At 39.2% G+C, this 27,482-nt stretch overlaps 1 protein-coding gene across 2 annotated transcripts; it reads right to left on the reverse strand.

Moving 5' to 3' along the window:
* Nucleotides 1-508: 508 nt before the first annotated feature.
* PPM1K (protein phosphatase, Mg2+/Mn2+ dependent 1K) lies at nucleotides 509-23,982 on the reverse strand. 2 transcript variants are annotated; one of them, XM_049630865.1, is made up of 7 exons: nucleotides 23,773-23,982; nucleotides 16,998-17,516; nucleotides 15,788-15,888; nucleotides 7,903-8,068; nucleotides 7,607-7,751; nucleotides 5,281-5,415; nucleotides 509-2,041 (listed from the first exon to the last, which is right to left on the reverse strand). In XM_049630865.1, the coding sequence occupies exons 2-7, from the start codon at nucleotides 17,435-17,437 to the stop codon at nucleotides 1,910-1,912; spliced, it is 1,119 nt and encodes a 372-aa protein (XP_049486822.1). In that variant the 5' UTR covers nucleotides 17,438-17,516; nucleotides 23,773-23,982; the 3' UTR covers nucleotides 509-1,909. The 2 variants fall into 2 exon arrangements, with proteins under 2 accessions (XP_049486822.1, XP_049486823.1); XM_049630866.1 differs by having other exon boundaries at nucleotides 509-1,517; nucleotides 23,773-23,981.
* Between the last annotated feature and the right edge of the window lie 3,500 nt (nucleotides 23,983-27,482).

The raw sequence follows: 27,482 nt of genomic DNA on the forward strand, positions 1-27,482 counted from the left end.
AGCAAGAACAAGAAAGTCTTCCAGCTTTCTTAGCCTACTTTTGGTTCCTCACTTCCCAGACAATGAACAGAAGACTGTTTTCTTTCCTGTAATGTTCTTTACTTTTCACTAAGCTTCCTTGAAAATAAAAAAAAAAAAAATTCAAATATTTCTTTGTCACCTTTTTTATCAAAAGAAAATTCCTGATTAATATATGCAGGAAAACTCAAGATTTATTTTCTTCCATTCCCAAAAAGGTGAGAAGATGTGAATATTTATATTGGGCCCTCTTCCTTCTAACAAACCTTTAAATAAAACATAAAGACAGAAAAAAAACTCAACCATGAAAACCCAAAGTGGAAGGAATAGACTATATCAATTTGACCTTCTTGGTTTCTTTTTTTTGTTGTTGGTTTCTACAACAAAACTCCACGCCATTCTTACCACTCAGCATTTTTCTCACATCCTATTATTTTATTTGCACATTACCTAGAGCAATGTAGCTTCAACATGCTAGTCTGCTTCTGTGTTTTCTGCATAATTTACCTGCCATAAAATGTCTCTGCCATTTTCAATCTATTTCTTCACCTGCCAATAACCATTTGTTCTCCACTATAAAGCTGTCCTCCGTCTGTCAAGAGCCCTTGCGATAAACATATTAATAATTTAAATCTCACTGGTGAAAGAGCTATGCAGGATTGTTCCCTTTAATTCTCTATTACTCCAAAATTTACATATGTACATACCCCCACACATATAACAAACTTACATGGTCTGCAAAATAAACTGCAGATATAATTTCAAACACGCATGTAGAGATTCACATTTTAACAGCAAACTTACATGCAGATATAAAGTAGAGTTTTACATTCCTAAATTACATTAGCAAGCTGAAATATAGAATGCTTTAACGTTTTAGATTTATTCTTTGCTTTGAATCTTAGAAAGAAGCAAAAAGGAGACATAAGCCTCACACTATCTCTCTCATATTATCAGACAATGTGGTATTATTTTTACTGACAAATTATCCAACTTGCTTATTCTATACAAAAGGTGATATAAACATACTACATATAAAACACAAAACACAGAGTTAAAGATAACAAATGGAAACTTCATACAAAATACTGGATACCATCAGTATTTAAGTTTGTATGGCTTTGACCAAAAGATTCGGCCTGTGCATACTCTTCTGATATAAAGAAGTAGTCTATGTATCTATATAACATTCTTAGCTACAGAAAAAGAGGCAATGAAGGGGGTTGGGGGGGAAGGGGGAAGACTAAGTGACACAGCTGACATTCATAACTGCACTGTTGTAAATATGCATACAATTTAGCAGCGCCATATTATCTGAATTAATGTCTTTTGCATTGTGAAATTTACCAGCAAGTGGTCCAGAATACAAAATATAGTCACACAGAACTCTGTTTTCACACTTACTCCTTGGTAGAACTATTGAAAATAAACACTTGCAGCTAACACATTGCAGAGCCGTCAAAATATCTACTAGTTTTGAAGAACTTGAAGGCAAGAATCTGTTCAAATGAAGAAAGAACAGAAATGATCAGACGAAACTCGTAGCTGCCTAAGAGTTCTAAAAATTAGAAATTTAACATTCAGCAAGTGCGTCAGAACCACTTTTCATTTGCTCACTCAACTTAAAGATTCACCACAGTTGAATTACACATATATTTATACTGAGTACATACAGTTGAACATAAATATGAGTTATTAATGAAAAACTACTATGTAAATGGTTACTTAGTTTACACTGACTTGTGTACTGATCTAGTGAGTCACAGAGGCATCCTGCCTGGCACAGCTGACTTGTTTGATCTAGTAAGTTTCTTGACATACTCAGTGAAAAACCGTCTTGACATACTCAGTGAAAAACCGTTTCCCAGAAATTCAAAGTCCCAGCAAGCAGTCACGCCCATCGTCCACTGGAGGCAAAGCTTCTGCTGAATGAGAAGTTGATTTTAGAGCTTTTGTATTTCCCCCAGGCACCAAAAGGCACTACTACTGCAGTACTGTTATCTTCAGTACCAAACTGTATTGCCTGCAAGGTTTGGCAGGAAGGAAGAGAAAAACACAGGAAATCAGAGTCTGTACAAAGAGAAATAATTGTTCCTCTAGAAGGCTATAAATTCATTCAAAATACAGTTACTGGGGCGCCTGGTGGCTCAGTTGGTTACGCATCTGACTTTGGCTCAGGTCATGCTCTCACAGTTCGTGAGTTCAAGCCCTGCATCAGGCTCCATGCTGTCAGTGCAAAGCCTGCTTTGGATCTCTTTACCCCTCCCCTGCTGTTTCTCTCTCTCTGTTAAATTTTTTAAAAATACGGTTACTGGGACGCCTGGGTGGCTTGGTCGGTTAAGCATCCGACTTCGGCTCAGGTCATGATCTCACGGTCCGTGAGTTCGAGCCCCGCGTCGGGCTCTGTGCTGACCGCTCAGAGCCTGCAGCCTGTTTCAGATTCTGTGTCTCCCTCTCTCTCTGCCCCTCCTCTGTTCATGCTCTGTCTCTCTCTGTCTCAAAAATAAATAAACGTTAAAAAATAAAATAAAATAAATAAAAAAAAAATAAAAATGCGGTTACTAACCCAGATACTTCACAATGGTTTGTGATTCATTCAACATGTATCAAGGTCCACACAGTTTATTAGATTGCACATAGAATAACAGATGATCCCCCCCAAACAACCATATTAACTATATCCCACTGTAGCAATTTTAGCAACGGAAATACCAAAAGGACTAAGGTACAAGATATACAGCTCTTGAAGAAAAATATAAAACATTTAGCACAAAGACTAATACAAGGTAAGAATTCAGTGTTAGCTTTTACCTGGCAATTCTGCTTCTAGGAATTTAGCCTAAAAATTAATACCCCAAGGAAATGGATGTGTATAAGATATAATGACAATAAAGTTTATTATGCTCCCTACAAAATGGAAAAGTGGCATAAACTAAATTTTCCTACAGTAGGAGAATTATAAATCAATTTTAGGGACTAATTCAAACAGGAAATGACATAGTCATTGTAAGAAGTGCTTGGGATTATATTCAACAGCAAATGTATTTTAAAAGAATTCACAGCCTGAGGCCAAAACTGTGAAGGAAAGGGTTGATTAAAAATATCTGATATAAAAAGCATCAAAATATAAAAAAGTTTTACAAACAAATTGAAAGACAAAAAATATATATACTTAACATATAGGAGGTTTTTAGAATAACCATGAAAAAGACAGACATGTCTATAAAAGAATGGAAAACAGCTATCCACAGACAAGAAATACAATGGCTAACAAACCTGTGCAAATGGTTAGTTTCACTAACAAAGAAAAAAGATGCAAACCAAAAACATTAAAATTTGATTTATTTTTACCTATCAAATTGGCAAAAAACTATGACAAGAATTTGGAGAAACAAACTTTATAAACATGCTAGAGAAAAGTGTAAATTGGAATATCATTTCTGGAGGGCAATTTGGCAAGCTTAGTAAAAGTTTTAGATGGAGCGCCGGGGTGGCTCGGTCGGTTAAGCATCCAATTCTTGATTTCGATTCAGGTCATGATCTCACAGTTTGTGGGTTCGAGCCCCAAGTCAGGCTCTGCACTGCTGTGGAGTCTGCTTGGGGTTCTTTCTCTCCCTGTCTCCATCTTTCCCTGCCCCTCTCCCTCTCAAAACAAATAAATAAACTTAAAAAAAAAAAGCGTTAGAATACATTGTATTCTTTTTGCCTAGCAATTTTAAGAACTTCACCTGAGAAAATAATACATGAAGGAAGCAGATATGCACAGAGATACAATAAGGTTTATACGGTGCTCCCCCTCCCCCCATAAGATGGAAAAGTGAACATAAACTAAATTTGCTGATTAGGGGAACTAGTAAATGAATTATGGCACACAAATATAGTGGAATACCACGGAGTCATTAAAATATCACTACCTATGTGAATGAGAACACATGTATCTCAAAACAGGTAGGTGAAATTAGGAGTGAAGTGATCATCCATGGAATTGGGCCCATTTCTTTAATCTCATGAACACACATAGTAACCAAGAGAATAATTCATGCTCACCCGTCTATTTTCATGCAAATAAAAGTAAGGTATTTTTAAGTAAGGTTTCATGTCTTAATTACAAATATTAGCACATAAAAGTTTGGGCTAAATATGCCTTCCTGGTTGCAAATGTAAGAATTGGGAAATGTAAAAAATAGCTGTTAAATTAAAGCATATCTCTAATGATTAAGCAATGGCTATAACTTAAAAGAGCTATTGATCCAAACAGAATATTAAACAGCACATGGAAATTTTGCATTTTCTTCATTGGGTATTACTGGATATTCCCAGTTTTAGCTCTAACTGACACACTAACACATAACCTATCCATATACCTTTTTAAATTTCTGTTGTTGTTTTTTTTTTTCACACACCCATTTTTAAAAACCAGAAGGGGCACCTGGGTGGCTCAGTCGGTTAAGCCTCCGACTTCGGCTCAGGTCATGATCTCGCGGTCCGTGAGTTCGAGCCCCGCGTCAGGCTCTGTGCTGACAGCTCAGAGCCTGGAGCCTGTTTCGGATTCTGTGTCTCCCTCTCTCTCAGACCCTCCCCCGTTCATGCTCTGTCTCTCTGTCTCAAAAATAAATAAACGTTAAAAAAAATTAAAAAAAAAAAAAAACAGAAGTTGCCTATGCTATAGTGTTCTTATACTGGATATTTATTTGGAACAGTTTAGTTTGGTCCAGTGGTTGAATTCAGAAGCTTAACTGGCTGGGTTTGAAGCCCAGTTCCACAACTTGATGGTTTTGTGATCTTGAATAAGTTACTTAACTTTTCAGCTTCTGTGCCTCAGTTTTCCTCATCTGTGATAAGGGATAATACTAGCTCTAGCCTCGGAAGGTTACTGTGAAGATTGCATGAGTTAAATATGTATGAACAGAAGAGTGTCTGACACATACTGATATTACTATTAACTATTATTATAATTTACTGCTGCTATTACTATCTTTTCCAGATGTGTACAAATCCAAAAAATAAACACAGCACATTCCTTGGCATACTAGTTTTACTTAACTATTTGGGAGAATTGTAAAAAAAATTTTAATTGGAAATATTATGGAGTCAAGTGTAACATTCATTGTAATACTCAGGCTAAAACACGAAATTTCAAAGAAATCTCAAGCCTGTGGCAGCCCCTCCAGGCTGTACCAAGACCTGCATCTGGGTTGTTCTCTCCTCCTCTCCCCCACCACCCACAATTGGGATTTTCTAGCAGAAGTTCTGCTGTGTCACCTGTTCAATCACTGCATGGGCTGCTTCGTTGGGATCATGGCACTGACTGACAAAGTCACAAATCTCTTGACTGTTCACCATGAAGTTAATTCCATCTGTAGTGAGGACCAGGAAGCTGTCATCAGCGTGATGGAGCTGCAATCAGAACCAAATGCATAGACTCAGTCTTTGAATAATCTTCAAAATCCACAAAATTTTTTTTGTTTGCTGAGTGGTCATCTGTGTTTAAAAGCTTCACATTGAAGGGGCGCCTGGATGGCTCAGCTGGTTAAGCATCCGCCTCTTGGTTTGGGTGCAGGTCATGATCTCACGCCTGGGGGGCCGTTCAAGCCCCGCATCGCGCTCTGCGCCAACAGCGCAGAGTCTGCTTGGGACTCTCTGTCTCCCTCTCTCTCTGTCCCTCCCTTGCTCACGCGCTCTTTCTCTGTACAAAAAATAAACATTTTTTAAAAAAAGCTTCACAGTGAAAATGGAAGACCTATAATTTGGATGAAATTAGCAACATTTAGCATCAACCACCAGGGACAAACCTAACGTTTTCTTAGCATCACCACAAAGGAAGCTAGATAGCCAAATGATGGGAGACAGCACATTGTAATGGTTGGGAGCACTATCTCTGGAGCCAGGCTCCCTGGATTTGAAATCTGCCTCTACTTTTTGGCCGGGCAAACACAGGTAAATTCACCTATGCTCTAGAGTTGTTTTCTCTGTAAAATGGGGTGGGGTAGCTATCCTGAACAGAGCCTGGCACAGAGTAAACCCTATGTAAGTATCTGTTTGACAAAATGAATACAAGTGAACTAACTAGAAGACAAGGAATCATTCAATTAACAATCATTCACTGCCATTATTGGGAGCCTACACTATACTGTGCTAGGTACTAGCACATGCAGAGAGGGAAGTGTCAGCTCACAACTGGGTGTGTGTTAGGGGAAGTGTAGTGTAATGGAGGCACTGATTAGTAGCATACAAAAGATGTCAGAGAAACAGAGGTGGGGCGATTATTTCGTTTGGTGGAAAAGGGAAGTGAGGGACACATTCCAAGTGGTGGTGACTGGATGATCACGTGTAGGGGAGGAAGGGCAGTAGAGCCATTCTACCAGGTGAATTCCAGTGCAGAGTGAAGCAAAACCAAACCTCACTTCATCGTACAGTAGGCCAGTATCTTATTTTATTTGAAAAGTTCATCTATCCTTTCATAAACTCCTTTTATTTTTTAAATTTTTTTTTTTAATGTTTATTTATTTTTGAGACAGAGAGAGACAGAGCATGAACAGGGGAGGGTCAGAGAGAGGGAGACACAGAATCTGAAATGGGCTGCAGGCTCTGAGCTGTCAGCACAGAGCCCCACGCGGGGCTCAAACTCACAGACCGTGAGATCATGACCTGAGCCGACGTTGGACGCTTAATCGACTGAGCCACCCAGGCGCCCCCATAAACTCCTTTTAAAAGCCATGTTGGAGGGGGGGGTGGTGCCTGGTGGCTCAGTTGGTTAAGCCTCCGACTTCGGCTCAGGTCATGATCTGGCGGTTCGTGAGATCGGGCCCCACATTGGGTTCTGTGCTGACAGCATGACAATCCTGCTTCAGATTCTGTGTCTCTGTCTCTCTGCCCCTCCCCTGCTCATGCTCTGTCTCTCTCTCTCTCTCTCTCAAAAATAAATAAACATTGGGGCGCCTGGGTGGCTCAGTCAGTTAAGCATCTGACTTCGGTTCAGGTCATGATCTCACGGTCCGTGGGTTCGAGCCCTGCGTCAGGCTCTATGCTGACAGCTCAGAGCCTGGAGCCTGTTTCAGATTCTGTGTCTCCCTCTTTCTCTGACCCTCCCCTGTTCATGCTCTCTCTCTGTCTCAAAAATAAATAAATGTTAAAAATAAATAAATTAAATAAATAAATAAATAAATAACATTAAAACAATTAAAAATAAATAAATTAATTAAAATAAATTAAAATAAAACAAAAGTCATGTTGGTCAGGGGGCACCTGGTGGCTCAGTTGATTAAGTGTCTGACTCTTGATTTCAGCTCAGGTCACGATCTCATGGTTTGTGAGATGGAGCCCTAGCTGGGGCTCTGAGCTGACAGCACTGAGCCTGCTTGGGATTCTTTCTCTCCCTCTCTCTCTGCCCCTCCTCCCCACACACACTTGCTCTCTCGCTCTCTCTCTCAAAATAAATGAATAAGTTAAAAAAAAAAAAAAAGTCATGTGGCTTCAATTAACAGCCACATGACTGTGGCTTTCTTTCTTTCTAAGAAAGCCTGTAGCTGGGAACAATCCTGCATCCATTCTTTGCATACGTATCAAATGTTTGCAGGTTCTTCGTTACCTTGACCCTCTTTGTTTCTGGTTCTGCTATCACACCACTGGTTTTAAGATCCAAATCTCCAAGACTCCTTGTCATTGCAAGTCTGCCATTCACATGAGGCTGTCCCAAACTATTCCAAGCCACAAAGCCACCACATTTCTTGATCCTGGTCCAAGAAAAAAAAAGGCTATGACATGATACCCCAGGAACGAAGGCATGGTTAAACTTAAGATGCAATCAGTTTAAAATTCGAGGTTACATTTCTATCTTGAAATATACAAACACGATCTTCACAGAATGATCAGTGGAGATGGTACCTTTCTTTTTCATCTTTTCTTTCTGGAGTATGGTCAATGGTCAGCTTCATGGATTTTCCTTTTCTACACAAAATAGCCCTGCTGTCCCCAACACTGGCTACAACCAGCTCAATACCATCTCTCAACAGGGCTACCGTTGCAGTGGTCCCAGAGGTCAGAAGGGTTGCTGCAAACAGTATTAAAAAGAGGGTAAGTCAGTGACAGTCAAATGATTGGATATGGAATTTTTATTACAAAATAGAACACAGGCATGTTAAACTAACACTGAAATGTATCATTCTAACTTAACTAGAGGTATGCAAATAAAATGCAAATGAACTATGTAAGTAAGAGCATGCAGAGAAAGAAGTATTTAATTCAGTAACAAGGCTCCATGCAAACAGAAAAAGTTGCTAACCTAATTTGGTAAAAAGTGCATCACTGTCTCCAAATGGCCTCTATATAAACTAAAACTGACTTGAACATATAATAATTATGACAGCCTGTGTCTACGTCAGCTGTCAGGATTAAAAGTATTTTAATGAGACTGGTTAATACAGCAGGATGACTTTTAGGTATGAGCCCATTCAGGCAAGCTGACTTTTCTATAATCTATGCACTCAGAAGATTTTCTCTTCCATTTCTTACTCCTATCCCATGAAAGTATTACCGGTTAATAAGCTAAGCAAGAATGCCAAGGGCATACCATCTGCTCTTAAAGTGCTGTCTTTTATATTCTTTCCTTTTACAATGGTTCTAATATTATAAATGTTCACCAAAAAATCCTAAAACAGTTAAAGGTTCACATTCTTTTCTACTTATCTTTGTCCTTCCCACACATGAAACAAAGTTACAGCCATCATTATATTAGGAAAGTATGGGAGGGTGGAGAATGAAGTTCATTCTAGCTTCCCATATGCTTCCTTGGAGTTCATGTTTAATTTTCCCTGACTAAAATCAAAATTAAATGTTACTTGGCCTGAGGTCGTCATTGTTTCCTTCATCCAGTCCAAACTGCATTTTTGCATCTTTCTTTGATTTATTCGAACAGTGTCTGCCCTACTTTCTTTATCATTTGTTACAAATTTTGAAGGTGCATTGAGCCTTGCCAAAAGTGAGAATAAGGGAAAAGTGAAATTAAGGGCTAAAAAGTAAAGCAAACTGGAATAAACTGAAAAAGACAACTTATTTAAAGCAGGTATTATCTTCAATAACATGGTTAATTCTTTAAAGCATCTACATAAAATACTCAGGTGATCATCCAAAGATGTCTTCTACAAAAGTAGGTTTAGGAAAAATGAAGTGCTACTGATTTGACTGAATAAGGCTCAATCTTACCAATTTTTTTTTTCAAAAAGACAATTTAAAAAATTTCATCAGTAATGCATTTTGGAAGGATATATATACTTATATACATATATATTTATTCCAATTGGTATATTAAAATGCCTGCTTTAATCAGAGAAGTAAAATGGAAAAAACATTAATAAACCCTACTTAATCTTTTATATCCATGCTCAATCTACTTTCTCGAGAAATAGCATTTACAGTTGCACTATCTTCCCATTTATCTTTTGATTTTGGAACTGTTGTGCAAGGTAATATCTCTGCAATGCTAAAACATATTACATATTTGTCACCGTATAACGTAAATGTCTTAGCATAAGTATCAGTGATGTTTACATTATAAAAGTTAACTTTTGAGTTTCCCAAAACATTATGTGATGGAATCTTCACAGTTTCACTACTGTGATTTTTTTCCAATGATGGGAAGAGCCAGGAAGAGAACACAGGCATTTACTTAGATGCTACCTGTCCAGGGAACTTAGTATTCCTCTCCTTTGTCTAAATGGTCAGCAGCAGCTGTTTTAAAAAGTGGTTTTTAATTAGTTACATCAAAAGAGTTAAAATTTCATAAATAAAAACTTCCAAGTTTAGCTGTTTAGGATTCTATTGTAATTCATGGCTCTGCCCCCTAGGAATTTAAAAGAGCTTGATTTTAAGGGCACCTGGGTGGCTCAGTTGATTGAGCATGCTCAGGTCACGATCTCACAGCTCGTGAGTTCGAGCCCTACATCGGGCTGTCTGCTGTCCGCACGGAGCCACCTTCAGATCCTCTGTCCCCCTCTCTTTCCGTCCCTCCACTGCTCTCTCTCTCTCTCTCTCTCTCTCTCTCACACACACACAAATAAAAGACCTTGAGTTTTTACCATCCCATCTTTACAGTTCCAAAATCCCAGATTTATGGGAAAGTTTTCAAAACTGACTGTTGATTCTGGCTTGCTAAGCATCTAAGAAGTAAATATTAAATAAGCATTTATTTCATTTAACATTTAACATGGAAGTAAAAAGTCTCACTTTTGCCCTAACAACAGAACTATGAAACTAAGACATCTGTCAATAAGGTCTTAACACTCACTGGACATTTCCTACTGCAAGTCATCTCAACTAATGGGACAGAGAGGATGTGGGAACCTTCCAGTAGTCCAGGCTAGGAACCGCTGGACTCCTTCACCTGGGACAAAATTAAGCAGATCTCTCTTTCCACTGAAGCCCAGCATATAGTGTCCACGGGCTCCAGGTCTAGAGCTGCTGACCGGGCACAGTTCTCTGCCACAAATAACACGCACAGAGGCAAATAGGAAATTCACCCAGGAATTGTGCTCAAACATTACAAACCTGCAACACAGGGGAGGACAGAGAAAGAGCTGCAAAATAAGGGCAAGGGTTTTTATTTTGGTAGAAATTTCACTAGCAAATTATATAATATTCCAGGAGATGCCAAATCAGCGATTCCAAGACTCAGTTTGCCTAAATTGATGGTATTTTGTAGTTGAGTCTATTTTTTCATCAGAGTAAAACTTCTCAGTTTTACAGCTTCCCAAGGCAGGAAAAACTATATACAAACACATGTATGCAAAACACATATGTTGTATAACACAGTCACACATCTATATACTGATTCTCTCTCTCTCTCTCTCTCTCTCTCTCTCACACACACACGCGCACACATGCACACACACACACACTTCAACAGTCCTGAAAAGTAAATCAGTACCTTTACTGAGTTGAAAAAAAAAAAAAAAAAAAAAAAAAAAAACCTGTCAATTTGTTTTGTGCTAATATCAGAACGGTCCCAATAACTAACAGGAAAATTCATGGGAATAGCAGTGAATAATTTGTATCTGACAATTTAGAGAGGATGTGAACTACAGTATACCACCAAATTAACTGGGATTTAAATTTGTATCAGGAAGGAATCAAAGCACCTCCTATACCAAGATACAAGAAGTACCATATTTGTTAATGAGGCTTGATGCATTGTTTTGGAATAGAATGATTAATTAAAATTCATTGTTTAAATATAGGCTAGTGAGGCTCTTGAGTGCTAATGCATGTTTATAAGTTTATGAATTCATAAAATGGGTATTTCTGCAGCTCTCTCTTTTCCCCGGTGTTACAGGTCGACATATCAAAAGAAAAATGATCAAGATTTTGAATGGCAACATAAGAGTAAAAGCTGTACTTTTCAAAGTATAACCCCCCTGGCAATTACTGTTTACTGTGTAAACAATTATCTGTATAAACCAATACACTTTCAATATTTATTAAACATGGGTGTTCTGGACATGTATGACTCACGAACACCAAAATCAAAGTAATGAGCTGAAGCAGTAACAGCACAGTAAGTATCTCTTCCACATTGTCCCTATTGTTTTTCCTTTTGGCTGCCCTCAGTGTGAGAAGGGTAGTCAAAAAACCACCTTTCTAACACCGGTTATTTTGTAGAGATCAGATAATGTGAAGAGCATGGAAGTTTCCAGTGGAACTCATGATGCTATCACCAACATCTCACACTCTGAAATCAGAGCAAGACTTCTCTTTCTGATTCATTTGTCTCTTGGGGAGCTTTGCGGCTTTCAAACCTTATGCAATCTAGAAACCCTTGGAAGAGTTTATAGGACATACAATATATAATCTTAGTTTTCTACCATCCCATTTGTTTTAAGTGATAGTTTGTTCATAAACAGTAGAGTAATGGGATGTCATTTGAATTTACTGCCTGGTTTCATCAATTGTAATAATATATATAACTGGCATGAATTATAAAACATTTAAAGACGATGATGAAATTAGCTTCATAAATAAGGGTGATTTCAAAATGTGTCAACAACAAATCAATAAAAAGAGCCAGCAATTTTGTAAGGTCAAGATTCTTGCAGTTTCTTCATAGGTGGCACTCTGATTTTATTCTCCTCAAACCACCCCACTTTAAACTGAAATAGTAACTATTTTTTTTAAATTTTTTTTAATGTTTATTATTTTTGAGATAGAGACAGAGACCAAGGAGGGAAGGGGCAGAGAGAGAGGGAGACACAGAATCAGAAGCAGGCTCCAGGTTCTGAGCTGTCAGCACAGAACCGGATGCGGGGCTCGAACTCACAGACTGCGAGATCATGACCTGAGCCGTAGTCAGCCGCCCAACCGACTGAGCCACCCAGGTGCCCCGAAATAGTAACTATTTTAAATGCTAATGGGATAATTGGAAGCACTTTATGCAGATGTGACAGCTTTGGACCAAAGTCTTGAAAAGAGAAAAATGTTTTACGTTCACTTTCTTTTACTACCCCTCAAGAACGGTAATATAGTACAATTGAGGGGTACATCTCCCATTTATACCCCCAAATTCCACCATTAGTGATTCATTCCTAGGTTTTAACCTATTTTCAGGCTCCCCCTACTTAAAATTCAAATCCACACAGGAGTGATAATTCATTAAAACATATATATTATATTAATAATTTGGTTAAATCGGCTCCAGGATAATCAAAGAATAAATTATAATAACTTTGGTGAGTGGGGTGCCTGAATGGCTCAGTTGCTTAAGCATCTGACTTGAGCTCAGGTCACGATCTCGTGGTTGGTGACTTCAAGACCTGCATTGGGCTCTGTGCTGACAGGTCAGAGACTGGAGCCTGCTTGTGATTCTCTATCTCCCTCTCTCTCTGCCCCTTCCCCTCACACTCTGTCTTTGTCAAAAAAAAAAAAAAAAAAAAAAAAAAAGAATAAACATTAAAAAATACTTTAAAACATAACTTTGGTGAGAAAGAGCAAGCATGAAGATCAGTTCAGTCCAAATAATCATTGAGTGCCTTCCAGATTCTGTACAGGGTGTTTGTTGAGCACTGGAGATTCAAAATGAGTAAGCCATGGTCCCTACCTTTAAGCTGCTCACAGGAAGGGCTCAAGGACAGGAAATGGGACTGATGCTGATAGAAAAGGTAAAAGCAACTGGAGGGGGCAAACTGCACTTACTTCACCATTTTATTTAACTAGCCCTGGGTCCTAATATAACTTTGCTAAAAGGAATATTATCCACTCTTATAATACTGGTACCGCTTCAGTTCTTACTAAAAACCAAAACTAAAGTGTTTTAAAGTTAAAGAATAACTTTGAAATCTGCAACGAGGTATGTTCTTTTAATACACAAATTGAAAAGTTAAACAACTTACAGCGTTCTTTCAGTGGTTTTAACATATTTGATAAAACGGGCCCCAAATATCAAAAGGCAATTTTTAGCAAGGTTGAAAGCCTTGACAACTTACTACGAATAAATCTCAAAGTTGTTTTCAAAATACTTATTTAAACACACACACACACACACACACACACACACACACACACACCAAGTGATCTATAGGAATACATATAAAACGAGATTTAAGAACAGCAATGTCACAGTAGACCCCTTTCTTTTAGCAGCACACTAGGTATCATTCTGTTGTGCCCCATTATACTTGCAAACAAATAAATGGCTATTAAACAAAAGTAAATTTTAAAATATCTTATGAAAGGTCTGAGATCATTAACTCAAAGCATAGGATGGATGAACTCAGTTAAATAAATACAGTTTAAATTTCTTATTCAAAATTAATTATATTTTTATGATTAATTTCTTTGCACAACTGTTTATGAGTAAGGCACCTTTAGAAAGTTTCTTTTAAGGTAGGCAAGTTAAACAAATTCTTTCCCTAAGTACAAAATGCTCTTTAATTATATTTATTATTTAATAAATGAGAGGGCTCCTCTCATCTTTTGCGCCAAATCTATCAGTTTTAAGCATCTTTGTCAATTAGATCCTTTATAGAAGGGCTGACTGCACCCATAAAGGGTTAATGTTTTGACTGTGGGCCACATTCCCATGATAAACTTGTCTGCCTCTGAAAACCTTGCCCAGCAGGCTACCTGTTTTACAGAACAGCCAGGATACCCACTTGGACTACAGCCAGCAAACATTGTGGTATGAGATACAGCCAACCTGGTAATGGATGAAACAAAGGCACACCAATATTCAGAGTTATAAAGATAAAACTATAACTGTTTTACTGTTCTCTTACACGTTGTTATCCGTCAGGGACAAGAGCTAAATCTTCTACCTAAAATGTACCTTCTCTCAACCTCTCTTTTCAAAAGTAAGGAGCCAGCTGGAAGGGAAAAAGTCCAAAGGCATGAAGAGAAAATGGGCCAAGTCAATCTATCAATGAGAAAATAAATCCCTGAACAAAGAGAGTGCAATCTAATGCTTTTCCAAGAAGTACGATGATGGTAAGGTTCTCAAAAAAGGGCAGGAAAAATCTCGTAAGATGGCAAATAGAGCCATCCTAGTCATCTTCTGTATGCTTTATCAATAAACATGCCCATGAGAGAGGCCACTGTGGGTGCCAGGAAAATCCCAGCCCTCACTCTGCAACTGGCCTTATCTGCAATTTGAGGAGAATTTCCATCCCTATGCTCTCTCACTGAAAATTGTGAAATGTTATTCTGTGATGCTTTGACTTCCTTTAAATAAAAAGATGAACCAAACACTGATTAATATTGCATGATTCACTTTCAAATCAGTTATGAGCTCTGTATGTGTACATTTACATGATCACTGCAGAAGTTTTCAAGATTATCTTTATGAGCAAAAGATTTTAGGGCCAGCTAACTAGAAAACACTAGCTACATTTTTCTGAATGCTTTTGATAAATTTAGTCAAAATCAGAAACATTTTACTTTCCAAATTTAAGGATAGCACACAAACTTTTAAATTGAGCTGACATGCCCTTGTGTTTAACAAATAAAAACAAAAATATCACTATTTACCACAAAGCTGCAAGAGCAGGCTTTTTCAGAAGTGGGAGAGGGGCACCTGGGTGGCTCAGTTAGCTAAGCATCTGACTTTGGCTCAGGTCATAGTCTTGCAGTTCGTGAGTTCGAGCCCTGTGTCCAGCTTTGTGCTGACAGCTCAGAACCTGAAGCCTGCTTCAGATTCTGTGTCTCCTCTCTCTCTGCCCCTCCCTGCTCATGTTCTGTTTCTCTCTCTCTCTCTCAAAAAATGAATAAGCATTAAAATAAAAAAGTGGGAGAACACAGATCTTTCTTCTAATTAAAGAAAGTAGTGCATATTAGCCATTGTCTTTTCTTATTTAGGACCAGTTAGTAATTTTTTCTTATCTTCTACCTGGCTAAACAAGACTACCCAATAGTGTATTTCAGTACTTGCTCATCAGATTCATCTAAAAAAACAAAAACAGTAAACCTTCTCATAGTATGGACCTTTTATCCATAAAAAGAGCAAATTTTAAAAATCTTAAATCTCTTTAAAATTTAAATTCAATATCAGAACCATTTTAGAGCTTCAATTTTTCAAAATGTGTCCAATATACTTGATTTAAAAGTGAGGTGCTAACATTACCTTGGATTCCAAACAGCATTTAAATTTATCACTTATATAAAATCACTTTCAACATAAGCATCCTTACAAATAAATTTACATTAAAATTCCCACCCCTAAAGGGCTTAAGTTTTTTCCTCTGTACTAGACATTCCCCAGGCCCCTACAGAATGTGATTGTTTTACTTACCATCAGCAGACAGGTGGGCATGCCTTGCAAAGGCTTTATCTATTTCTAGAAAAGCCAAGGTCAACACAGTTTCCAAGTTCTTCTCCTTAGGAAGCAAATCCCTTGGTGGGGAGAAAAAAAGAGTCCCAAAGAATCATTTTTTAATAAGTTTCTCTTCTTCCTCTAGCTAGCTGGCTAGCTATTATTCCATATAAGGGACCTTCATGGTTCACCTTTCAGATGGACTCTTAAAATCCACAGATTAACAAATCAAATTAGGAAATAACTAAGCACAGACATAAGCCTTTAAGAACGGTAAAATATAAGTCCAAGTCTTAATCCTTAAAAGATTAATCTAATCCTCTCTATCTACAACCCTGAGAGGTCAAGAGTTCTTTCATATTAAATTAAGCCACGGAGTTCAACATACGAATAAATCAACTGATGAGCAGCATGAATAACTAAACACAGAAAGACAAGAAATACTCACATGTTCCCCCCCTTTTAATTCAAGCAGTAGTGTGATCCCCTAAAATACATTAATAATAACTGCAATAAATAAACTATTTAAAGACCTCCAAAACAGCCTCATTAAATGCATTTTCCTCATACTAATGCCAATCATTTAAAGCTATTCTTAACAAATATTCAAAGCTATTCATACCATTTGCAAGAATAATTACCATTTATTGAAGTACTATATGCCATGCACTGGTAGGAGTTAAGTGCTTCTCATGGCACATGAGATCATGTACTTTATGCTAACTCACTTGAAATGATCACAAATCAAGGGCTGTTGATTCTGGTCAACGGCCTCACCAGAGGAGTTGTTAAAACATACATTGCCTAGGGGCACCTGGGGGGCTCAGTCAGTTAAGCATCTGACTTCAGCTCAGGTCATGATCTCAGGGTCCATGAGTTCAAGTCCCCCATTGGGCTCTCTGCTGTCAGTGTGGAGGCTGCCTCTGATCCCCTGTCCCCCTCTCTTTGGGCCTCTCTCTCTCTCAAAAATAAATAAACTTTAAAAAAAGAAACATACACTGCCGAAATGGTAATAGCCATCAACCATCAGTAATAAGTGGCATGCTTAAGCTACTGTTTGTTCTTAAAACAACACAATGGAACCACTCAACTAACTAGGTTAACAGTGAATGCTTCAGCCAAAAGCTTAAAGTTTAAACATGAAGTACAAAGCAAACTGCAAAGTGAAGAATTGAGTCACTGTACGTACATGATGCATTTCTCCATGTGGGTGTGACAGAAATCAGCAGCGGCAGGTCCTCCGTGTCCATCGTACACAGCAAAGTACAGGACCTCATCGGTCAGCTGAGCGCTGTCAAACCGGTCTTCGTTCTCTTTCCGCCTGCCAATATGCGAGGCGCAGCCTACATTTTCCAAGCTGATTTTGGGAATCGGCTTGCCATACTTAATGCTGGGCGGCAGCAGAATCGGCTCATCAATGCGGTTATCCCAGATCCCAAAATTGTCCCAGGTGGCTGGACGCCCACTGCCATCTGGGTCAAACCGCGAACACCTAGACTCTGAAGTGGAGCTGTGGCACGTGGGCGTCACCCGCCGGTCGTCCTGCAGAAGGCGGGAGCTCAGCAGCACTCTCCTCCTCACGTGGTTCCCGCCACTTCTGACCAAAGTAATTAAGGCAGCTGTTGACATAACTCAACTCCAGAGGACTCGGGAATGAGGGAAAGGTCGGTAGAACAATAATGGAATGTCTTCAAGAAAAATGATGCGACTGAGGACACACACAGAGAGAGAGAGAGATGCAATAGAGAGACAGAGACTCCATCAGTAACTTCATATATAACTGATATATCATTGGATATTACCAACATGTAAGGCCATAAAGAATATGGCACCTAACAGCCTGCTCCTAAGAATAGCAGATCGAAAACGAACTGATTTGCCTACCTCTTTCACAGTGTTTAAATTCTATTAAAATATGCCAATGTATATATATCATATAGAACGCGTTTCTCAAACTTTAACCCACAGTCACCTGGGGAACTTGTTCAAATGCAGGTTCTGGGGGTGCCTGGGTGGCTCAGTTACCAGTCCGACTCTTGACTTTGGCTCCGGCCGTGATCTCACCTTTTTGGGTGTTTGAGCCCCACATAGGGCTCTGTACTGACCGCATGGAGCCTGCTCGGGATTCTCTCTTTCTCCCTCTCTCTCTCTGCCCCTCCCCCACTTGTGCACAGCTGCACACAAATATATAAACTTTAAAAAAATAAATAAAATGCAGATTCTGATTTAGTCTGTCCAGGGCGGAGCCTGAGATGCTGCATTTCAAGACACTAAACTTTTGACCCAGCAGGCCCATACTTTGAGTAGCAACAATATAGAACACGGTGTGAGTGAATAGTCTTCCTTCATTAACTCCATTGCTCTGAAGAAAAGGTAGGGGCAAATGTCAACAACAACAAAGTCTCTTAAGGGGGAAAGAAATAAGAAAAGTAACTGGTTAATAGAATAGTTATGACAGCTCTGTACTCAGAGTGCCCAAGTTTTAACAAAGACACAATTTAGGATCTAAATTCCATTTTCTTTGAAGATTTGTCAACTTACTAAATTTCACATACTTTATTACTATGGTTAATGTAGAATGGTTCATGCAAACACTCCTAGAGGCTCCAGGATAAGCCATTTCTGATGTGTGTGATCGCTGGGACTGAAGGGAACCACATTTGTGACTTAAAAGCAACTGATTTATGCATTTACACTACAGCTGCAGGTTTCCTCTCTACAAGCCCAGCAGCCCAGCCCTTCCAAGTACCGCCTGCTGACTGCTGCAGCAGGAGACAGCACCTGACACTAGACTATGTTTCTTTGAAATTATTACTCTGCACCCCATTTCTGGACTCTGTCCCAAAGTTGAATCCAAAGGCCTCCCCTGGGTGTTGTCAGGGGGAATTCCTACACTCCTGAAGGAAGGGCAGTGTTTCTGGCAGTTTTCCATACAAATAAGGTCCTAAGTAAGAATTCAACTCCACAGTACTTTGTTCTGTTCCTTTATGTATTAGAAACCAACTTGAAAAGATTTTATAATGCTGGTGCAGGGTATACAGGTATTATATTATTCTCAGTTGTATGTTTCAATTCTTTCACAATAAAAAATGAACTTGAAAAACTATATCTCAGCAAAAGCACAAACAAAAACACACACACAAAGCCCAATTTGAGTGAACCCATAAGTAAATGCATTAGAGATTTCAAACAATCATTTTCAAATACATTTTTGGAAATCAGTCTAGCTCTGTATCAGAACAGCCATTACTCCTTTCATTAAATAAAACAGTAGAAGGAAAGGATCAGTTTCCAAAAAGCGCCCTTGATATCTAGGGCCCAGTGAACAATATATGAGCCCTGCCTCCACAGAATTTAGAATAAAAATGGCCTCCTAAAGAATTAATGTATCGTGAAAGACTTAGGAGACCATTCCTTCTTGGCCTTTTAGTTAATATCTTTTAGTATAAAAGACCAAAACTCACTTTTTTATGACAATATTAGGGGTGGAATAGACATAGTATCTCTGGTTATTAAGTATCAAAGAGAAACAACACATTATATTACCCAAAAAAAAGTGTTTATAAAGATAATGACTTGTGAAGAAATTTCAGGCTGTATTACAATCTACACTAGAGAACTAAGTACTGATTATTGATAGAGATAATTCACAGAGCAGCTTTATACCATATAGAAAAAAATAAAACTTTTAAAAAATAAACTTTTAAAATAAAAATTTTAATAAAAATTTATTAGAAACCATTCACATTTGAAGAGTGCACCAGAAATTAGTGAAGTACTATTCTTTTTCCTTTCAAACTGAGGTATAACTGACAACACAGCATTATATTAGTTCCAGGTGCACAATATAATGAGTCTATTTTGTATAAGCAAAGTACTATTCTTTTGGCTTCAATCTGAAATCATGCATGCCATATTCGGCCTTGGGCTATTTTGTAGTTGTTCACCTACTTTAAACAAGAGTTCTAGATTTAGAAACAAATACTGAATAAATTTTTTTACTTTTCTAGGTTGCTCTTGTCTTTCTTCTCTCTCTCTCTCTCTCTCTCTCTCTCTCTCTCTCTCTCTCTCTCCCTCTCTCCTCCAAAACTGAAAAAATAAAACAGAGCTGCATTTTAGCAGGAAACAAATATCAACTAGAAACACTTAAGAGTGAAGTAAAATGCAAGTTGGGCAGTTTCTTTAAGCCTGCATGGACTAAAGTCAATCATCAACCTGGCCTCCTTCCTCATTTATTCTTTGCACAATCATCTCAGAAAGTAAGCAGAATAGTCATAAGAAAACATTTATTTTATAAGGAATACTATTAGCAGAGATGACATGTGAACCAGATATATAGCTGGTTTACAAAACTAGGTCAGCACCACTTATGCAAGCAGGTGACATTGCATATTTCCAATGCAATAGAACTATATCATTTAATCTCTATATTCCTTGGGAAACAGTTCAAAGAAGACCTGTGTTCCCAAGGTAAATAACAACTTTGAATTAAACCAGCACATCAGGAAAAGTTTCCTCCAGAAATTCAAAAAGTAATCAGCCATTAGCTGCCCCCAGTTCTCCAGATGCCCATGGAAATGACTACACCTTGACTAGCAGACAAAAGAGTATAATTTATGATGTGAAAAAAAAAAAACCCAAAGTCTGCAAAAAAAAAAAAAAGGCATGAGTGTTCTTCATAACAAAAAGAATGGAGAACTGACAAACACCTAAGAGATATTTTTATTATTTGTCAGCTCAGCAATTATAAATTCGCATGCATTTATCATTCTGCAAACTAAAAAAGTTATTCAGGAATCCTTTATGTCAATCTCTCAGTCAGAAGTCAGGACTAGCTTATATTTTTATAAACCATTTTAACATTCATATTCAAGCTTTGAAAGTAAAAATCATCCAAAAGAGGCAAAGGGCAGAAATAATTCTGCTTGAAAGCCATCTAAAGACAAAAATGTCAGAGCAAAAGTTAAAGAGCACAAGAACACATTACCCACACACCATATTCTACTAGCAAAACTAAAATGTAAAAACTATGCTAAGCAAGAAAATAAAGAACTTGATTGGAATTCTAGTGACAGAACAGGTTATACATATCAGCAACCTGAACTATATTGATAGCCATATACCAAAAGGAAAAAGAAAATGGATAATCCTCCTTCTAGACCAAACTTTGCCATAATTCCTTCTTATTTCCCAATCAAAACAAAAATGCATGACCCACAGATTTACTTTAATCACATAAATTTTTTTAAGAGTGTGAGTATGCACACACACAGAAACCCAATATAGTCTACATATTGTCAATAAAGAAATGCCAAAAACGTTTTCTGTTTTCATCATTTTCACATTGATTTTTGTGACCCAGACTTCTCCATCTTCCTCTTTAATGCTTTAATGGCTTAATCTGATACTTTAAAGTCCTGACATAGGGGGCGACTGGGTGGCTCAATCAGTTAAGCATCCGACTTTGGCTCAGGTCATTATCTCCCAGTTCATGGGTTTGAACCCCACGTTGGGCTCTGTGCTGACAGCTCAGAGCCTGGAGCCTGCTTCAGATTCTGTGTCTTCTTCTCTCACTGCCCCTCCCCTGCTCACACTCTGTCTCTCTCATTGAATAAACATTAAAAAAAATTTTTTTTTAAGTCCTGACATAGAACTCTTTGCCCAGTGAAAAATGTTGGCACTTGGTTTAACAATTCTCACTAGCAGGAGGGATTCTCAGCAAAGAGGGTTAAGTTGGAAATTTGCCGTGAGACCATGAGAGTAGACAGAGATACTGCATGAGCACACTGCTAAAAACCCACACCCTGAGAGTAGGAAATCTCAGGTGAAATGCATCAGGAAGGAAAAAAAAAATGCATTTGGTTTGTAGTAAACTTTTGAAGTACATACTTGATTTAAAGATAAAAGGTGGTGAAGAAAAGCCACATATACAGCTATAAAATTGCTATGCCAATTGTACATTTTCATCTCACTCCCACTTTATTATCCCTCAATGGTTTAAACACCTCAGAGCTGTCCAAATTTATTTTTGGAAAAAGAGAGGCATTCACTATCTCTGGCAGGAGGGTGCATTTGGGAGTTTAAACAGTTTAAACAGTTTAAACTGTTGACTGCTGAAAGCAGGTCAAAAGGGCAATTTATGGTTGTAGCTTTAAGCACATGACAAAATTATTCAGGTGTTCTGAGGTTCAGTTTACAGAAAGGTGTTTAGATCTATCCCTCCAGCAAAAATATTTTAGAAAGTATTCATATTTGTCCATTATAAAGCAGCATGCAGGTATCTTTACATCAGTAACTTCCACAAATGAAACACAAGGTAATTTTAGCATTCTCAAAGCCAATATTTCTTTTGTCTACTTTTTTAAAGACAACCACTGCCACCCAATACATTCAAATGGTATGGAAACTTCCAGAAAGTATTTCAGGAAATGTGGACTCCAATACCTTCTTTATCAGTACTCTGCTAGGAGAAAGGAAAAGAAACTGTAATAGTCTACATGAGGGAAACAACAACAACAAAAAACCCCAAAGGATTCCCCTTAGGTTTGATGTGAACGTGTTTGGATGTGTGAATAGAGGAAAGAACGTGGGAGTAGTGAAAAGTATTCAATGTTCTAATTCCATATATCTTTTAAAACATCTTAGTTAATGTGGATACAACTCACAGACCACATTCCAAACCTGTACCTTTACACTTCATTTAAGAATTTTCCTTTATATTCTATACTACGTCAACAGCACCTCTCCTCTCGTCCTTCCTCTTCTTTAAGATTCCAGTCAAGGGAGGTGCCTGTGTTGATCGTCAATAGAAAGTGACTAAGGTTGCAAGAAAAAAAATTAGTACTCACTACTCAAAAATTATAACTGTTTTATTACCCAGTGGTGCATCTGTTCTTCTCCTCTAATACCACGACACCACTACTCTTTTTTCAAGGTCATTATAATTTGTCACTTTAGTCACTCCTGAAACCAACGACAATCTCATTCCTCCTCCGCACTGGAGGAGGATGGGTGCAAAGGGCTGAAGAGGCCTTGCTGCTCATTTTCAGTCTGAAGCTCAGAAAAGCCGGTGGAGCTTTAGAGACTCCAAATTCCCCGTCTATTTTCACCGGAGTCTGGTCTTTGTCGCCTATGAAATCTCTAATCTACAATAAAGCGGCTGCTAAAAAAGACACCACCAGCCACAAGGCCTCTCCTGGCAAAGCAAAACCCACATCCTCAGATCGACAGCAACCAGTTGTCTACATCCTGCTCTGTTCTGGTCTCCTGAAACGCTCACCCTTGGACAGTTCAGAATCCTGGGCTCGCCAGTAGCCAGTGTGATACACCTCAGGAAGCACACCCTCCCGCCCGCGCAGCTTTGCAGATGGTTGCGCTCACCCCAGCACCTTCCGCCGCCCGATCTCCGCCTCCCAATCACCCTCGCCCCGCACAGATCCTGGACGTCTCCACGTCTCCCTCACCCCAGCAGCATGTGCGGCGACGATGCGGGGCTGACCCCTGCAGCATCCTAGAATCCGGGGTTCGAGCAGGGTGACTGGGAGCTTAGCTACAGGGAAACGCGAACGCGCAGCCTCCGCCCTTTCCACCATCCAGTCCATGGTCTCTCCTTCCTCCCAACCTTGTCCCACTCCACTCGCTTGGGTGGCGCCTGCAGCTTGCAGTCAAGTTCAAGGCCGAGCGCGGGTTTCTTAGCAGGAAACGCCTGCTGCCCGCCGTGAAGCCCGGGTGGGCCCAGCCGGGACATGCTACTCATGACCTCCAAAGGGAAGAACGTGGTGCACAGAGAACCCAGACACTGCTTGTCAGACTGGGGGATTTAAATCTACATTTCCCCTCCCCTCCCTGACGAACCCTTCGTTTACTCTCCATTCCACGGACCGGGAGCGGTGGGATGTGACCCTGCCCATAAATAATATCATAAACTGTTAGAAATAAATGAAGTGCACTCTCTAGGCTCTTACCTCGCGATGGCAATGTCCCTGGAAATTTTCTAATTAGTTAACGGAGGGCGGGGAAGGGGCTTTCCTGGTAGGAAAATAAGATTGCCTTCCCCGATGTTTCTGATTTCTGGAGCGAGCAGCTAGAACAGCCACTGGCCCTCCTGCTGGAAAATCTCGAGAATTTTTCTCCTGCAGGGAGCCAGATGGAGAGGGGGAAGTCTGTTCTCGCTGACTGACGGCAAGCTCTGGCCAATCCGCGTTCGGAGAGGCGGTTCGCCGGCCACGGCCCTTGATCTCAACCAATCATAGATTCCAACGGGAACGAGCCTCTCCGCAACTACAATTTGGTTTGGCTGACTTTTAGCAGCGCTCGGTTGAGCGACGTCGACTTGGGCCAGTAGGGCTCGCACTGACATCCCGCCCTCCCGAAGGCCTTGACACTCGGGCCAATGAGGGGGCGCCTGGGCGTTGGGTGGGATCCGGAGATGGGTAAGTCCGCCAGCTGGTCGAGGAGGGGTGCGTGTCTCTTGTGGCAAGGCAGCGGTAGTTGTGACAACTGGAAACCGAGAACGAATGCCAACAGTTTGTCTGGGCAAGGAGGCTTGAAAGGCATCTGGTTATACTGCTGTTCTTTGGAAAACTCACAGAGCAATGTTCTTCATGACTGAACAGGCGTCTTGTGATCCCTTGGGAATGTCGATTCATTCATTTGACAAGTATTTCCATGTTTATGGAGGACCTTTTGTTTGCCAAGCACTGTGCTAGGCATTGGCGCTACAATCCTGACACAAGTAGACATGATTTCTGCCTTCACAGAATTTACAGTCTAATGAGGAAAAGGAAAAACAACAACAACAACAACAACAACAGGTAAACAAGCAAATAAAACAATAATCACGTCAAGGACGGAAATAGAAAAGTGTGGATATAGAGAATAAATACAAGGTTGATATTAGATAGGGTTGTTATAGGAGAACTTTATAAGAAGCCATCTAAACAGAGACTTGAAGGGTGAGAAGGAAATCAATCAACCAAGGAATCTGAAAAGTGATGATTGTTCTGGGCAGAGAAGAGAGCAGCACAAAGATGTGAGGTCCTACAGTTTGACGTTTTGGAAGAACAGAAAGGCCAGTGTGGCTCTAGGAAGAGGGAGGGGGAGAGCAGCATGACATGAGTTGGGTGATATAGCCAGAGGCCGGACCATGCACCTTAGAGTTGTCATTACATTTTCAATTTACTGGGATTCTATTGAGGCCTTTTAAGCAGGAAGTAAAAGGATCTAGTTTAGACTTTACATCACTTTCCTTAATGTGTAGAGAACAAGCAGAATAGGCTATTGGGGAAACTGTTTAGGAGACCGTTTCAGATGAGATTCATCTGGCTTACACTATGGTGATATCACTGAAGGTAGAGAAAAGCAGAGAGATCGGAGATTTCAAAGGTAAACTATTAGCTTGTTTTGACATATCAGGTATCCTGCTCCCGGGCAATTGTTCTGAATCCAGTTCATTGAATACTCTGTTTACAGAGTGATTCATTGGTGGCCCACAAATTCTAGTAATGACATTGAGGATTATTATGTTGAGCCAAAATTCACTTTTCATGGGCTTCCTGGAATTTTCTTTCTTTTGTTAACTTTTTAACAGAAAGTACACACATTCCAAGCTGTGTATACAATTCTATGAATTTTCACAATCTGAACACAACTTGGTATGCTATCCAACAAAGATAAAAGAAGAGAACATTATTAACATGCAGGGACCCTATCATACTGCCTTCCAGTCGTTGTCTATCCTGCCAACAACATAGACTTAGTTTTGCCTGTCTTTGTACTTGACATATATAATCATAAAGTTTGCATTCTCTTGTGCTTGGCTTCTTTATTAAACTTTATATTTATGAGATTCTTCCATATTATTGCATGTAGTTGTAGATAATTCATTTTATGCCATTCTGTGAATATACCACAATTGATGAATTCATTCTTTTGACAGATGTTAGGGTAGTTTCCAGTTTGGAGCTATTACAGATAGCACTACTATGTACATTCTAGTGCATGTCTTTTGATGATGGCCTTTTATGGCGATGGAGCATTTTGGTGGCTTAGGTTTAATTTTTTTTTAATGTTTATTTTTGAGAGAGAGAGAGAGAGAGAGTGCGCGTGGATGCACGAGAGGCAGGAAGCGGAGGGGCAGAGAGAGGGGGACAGAGGATCCAAAGCGGGCTCTGCGCTGAAAACAGTGAGCCCAATGCAAGGCTCAAACTCAGGAACGGTGAGATCATGACCTGAGCCGAAGTCCACCGCTAAACTGACTGAGCCACCCAGGTGCCCCAGGGGTGGCCGAGGTTTAAATACAATGAAGTTATTTTTGACTGTTCAGCAATAAATGTAGTATCATGTATTGCAATATCTCAAACATTTGGACCAGATAATGAAAGACTTCACACTCACAAATGTGAACATTTTGGGCAACAACAAGAACTGTTGACTTGGGAAATTTTAAGTTTGGAAGTCTAAAACGTTTTGAATTTGCTTGGCTTTTTTCCTTCTTTTTAAGCTCTTGCAGACTGCATGCCCAGCATTTGAGAACATCATGACTTTGCTATATCCTTTTTACTGTAATACTCTATAATCCACAGTCATGTGATAAACAAGATCAGTTAGGCTGCCCTGAAGAATATGCATATGTTTGATGTTATTGCAGTCCTTGGAATTACATTTGAAAACCATACCATTCCATATCTTACCACAATTGATAACAAATAAAGCCAGTAGTTCCTTTGAATTATAAACTTCTGCTGTTTGAATCTCCGAAGCATAGCTAAATGTAGTACAAATGTACATGTACTCGGCATGAGGGATCATTTCATAATGTCCAAAAGAATCAAGTTGAGTTCCTTTGTATTTCATTTTATATTTTAAAGAAGTGAACTGGTTGATAGTAGCAACTATCAGGAAATTAGACCCAAGATGGGTCATGAGGCTTTGGGTAAGTGGGTGGCAAGGGGGCTTATAAAATATCAAGTGAGGACAGATGAGTCTTGAGTAAGCCTTTTGAGATTTGGGCTAATGAACCACCAACGTGGAACTGTTAAAAGGTAAACTGATACATATTAAGCATTTTAAGAGTTTATTTGAGCAAAAATCAATTGGAATTGTGGAGCTCCGGACAAGAAGTGGTTAGGAGTGTTCCAACAATAAGAGCTAGAGACAAGATTTTATAGATAAGAGAGGAAAGCAAAGCAAGAAAATTATTTGGCTCTAGCTTAAGCAACTACTTTACTTGGGGGAGTTTAATTTGCTCTTTGTGATTGGTTGTCCTTAGGTTTTTATTTCTTAACCTTCAGGCAGTACAGACTTAAGTTTTGATTTGCTAGAGTTGCTAAGGAATTAAAACCACCTCAATCAGAAAAACAAAACAAAACAACTTTTTTTTCCTTGTAATTTATCTTTTGCCAGTTTAATTTTTAGGTCCCCAGCCAGAGAACCTAGGACAGTAAAGGGAAAACACTATTCTTCTCCTACTTCAGAATCAGCAATTTTTCAGGTAAGTATCTGTATGCTACTTTTGGCCTCATGCCTAAAAGGGGCCAGGAGTACTGGGATGTATTTTTCCACAGTGCAGCCTGTTCAATCCAGAATTGCTAGCCCAGATGTCCCTTCTCTGTATCACCGGAATGATATCCAAAACACTGACATAAAGAATTTTTAAGTTTTGTCTTTGGACCCA

The sequence above is a fragment of the Panthera uncia genome, chromosome B1 (assembly GCF_023721935.1).
Source record: "Panthera uncia isolate 11264 chromosome B1, Puncia_PCG_1.0, whole genome shotgun sequence".
Taxonomy (NCBI): Eukaryota; Metazoa; Chordata; class Mammalia; order Carnivora; family Felidae; genus Panthera; species Panthera uncia.

What these genes read in the sequence shown, in the direction of transcription:
- PPM1K (XM_049630865.1), bottom strand. Translation starts at nt 17,437, where the DNA reads ATGTCAACAGCTGCCTTAATTACTTTGGTCAGAAGTGGCGGGAACCAC. An exon ending in AGAAAAGATGAAAAAGAAAG is followed by an intron (nt 7,752 to 7,902) that starts GTACCATCTCCA and finishes TTCTTGGACCAG; the next exon opens with GATCAAGAAATGTGGTGGCT. An exon ending in CCCATGCAGTGATTGAACAG is followed by an intron (nt 2,042 to 5,280) that starts GTGACACAGCAG and finishes CAAACCTTGCAG; the next exon opens with GCAATACAGTTTGGTACTGA.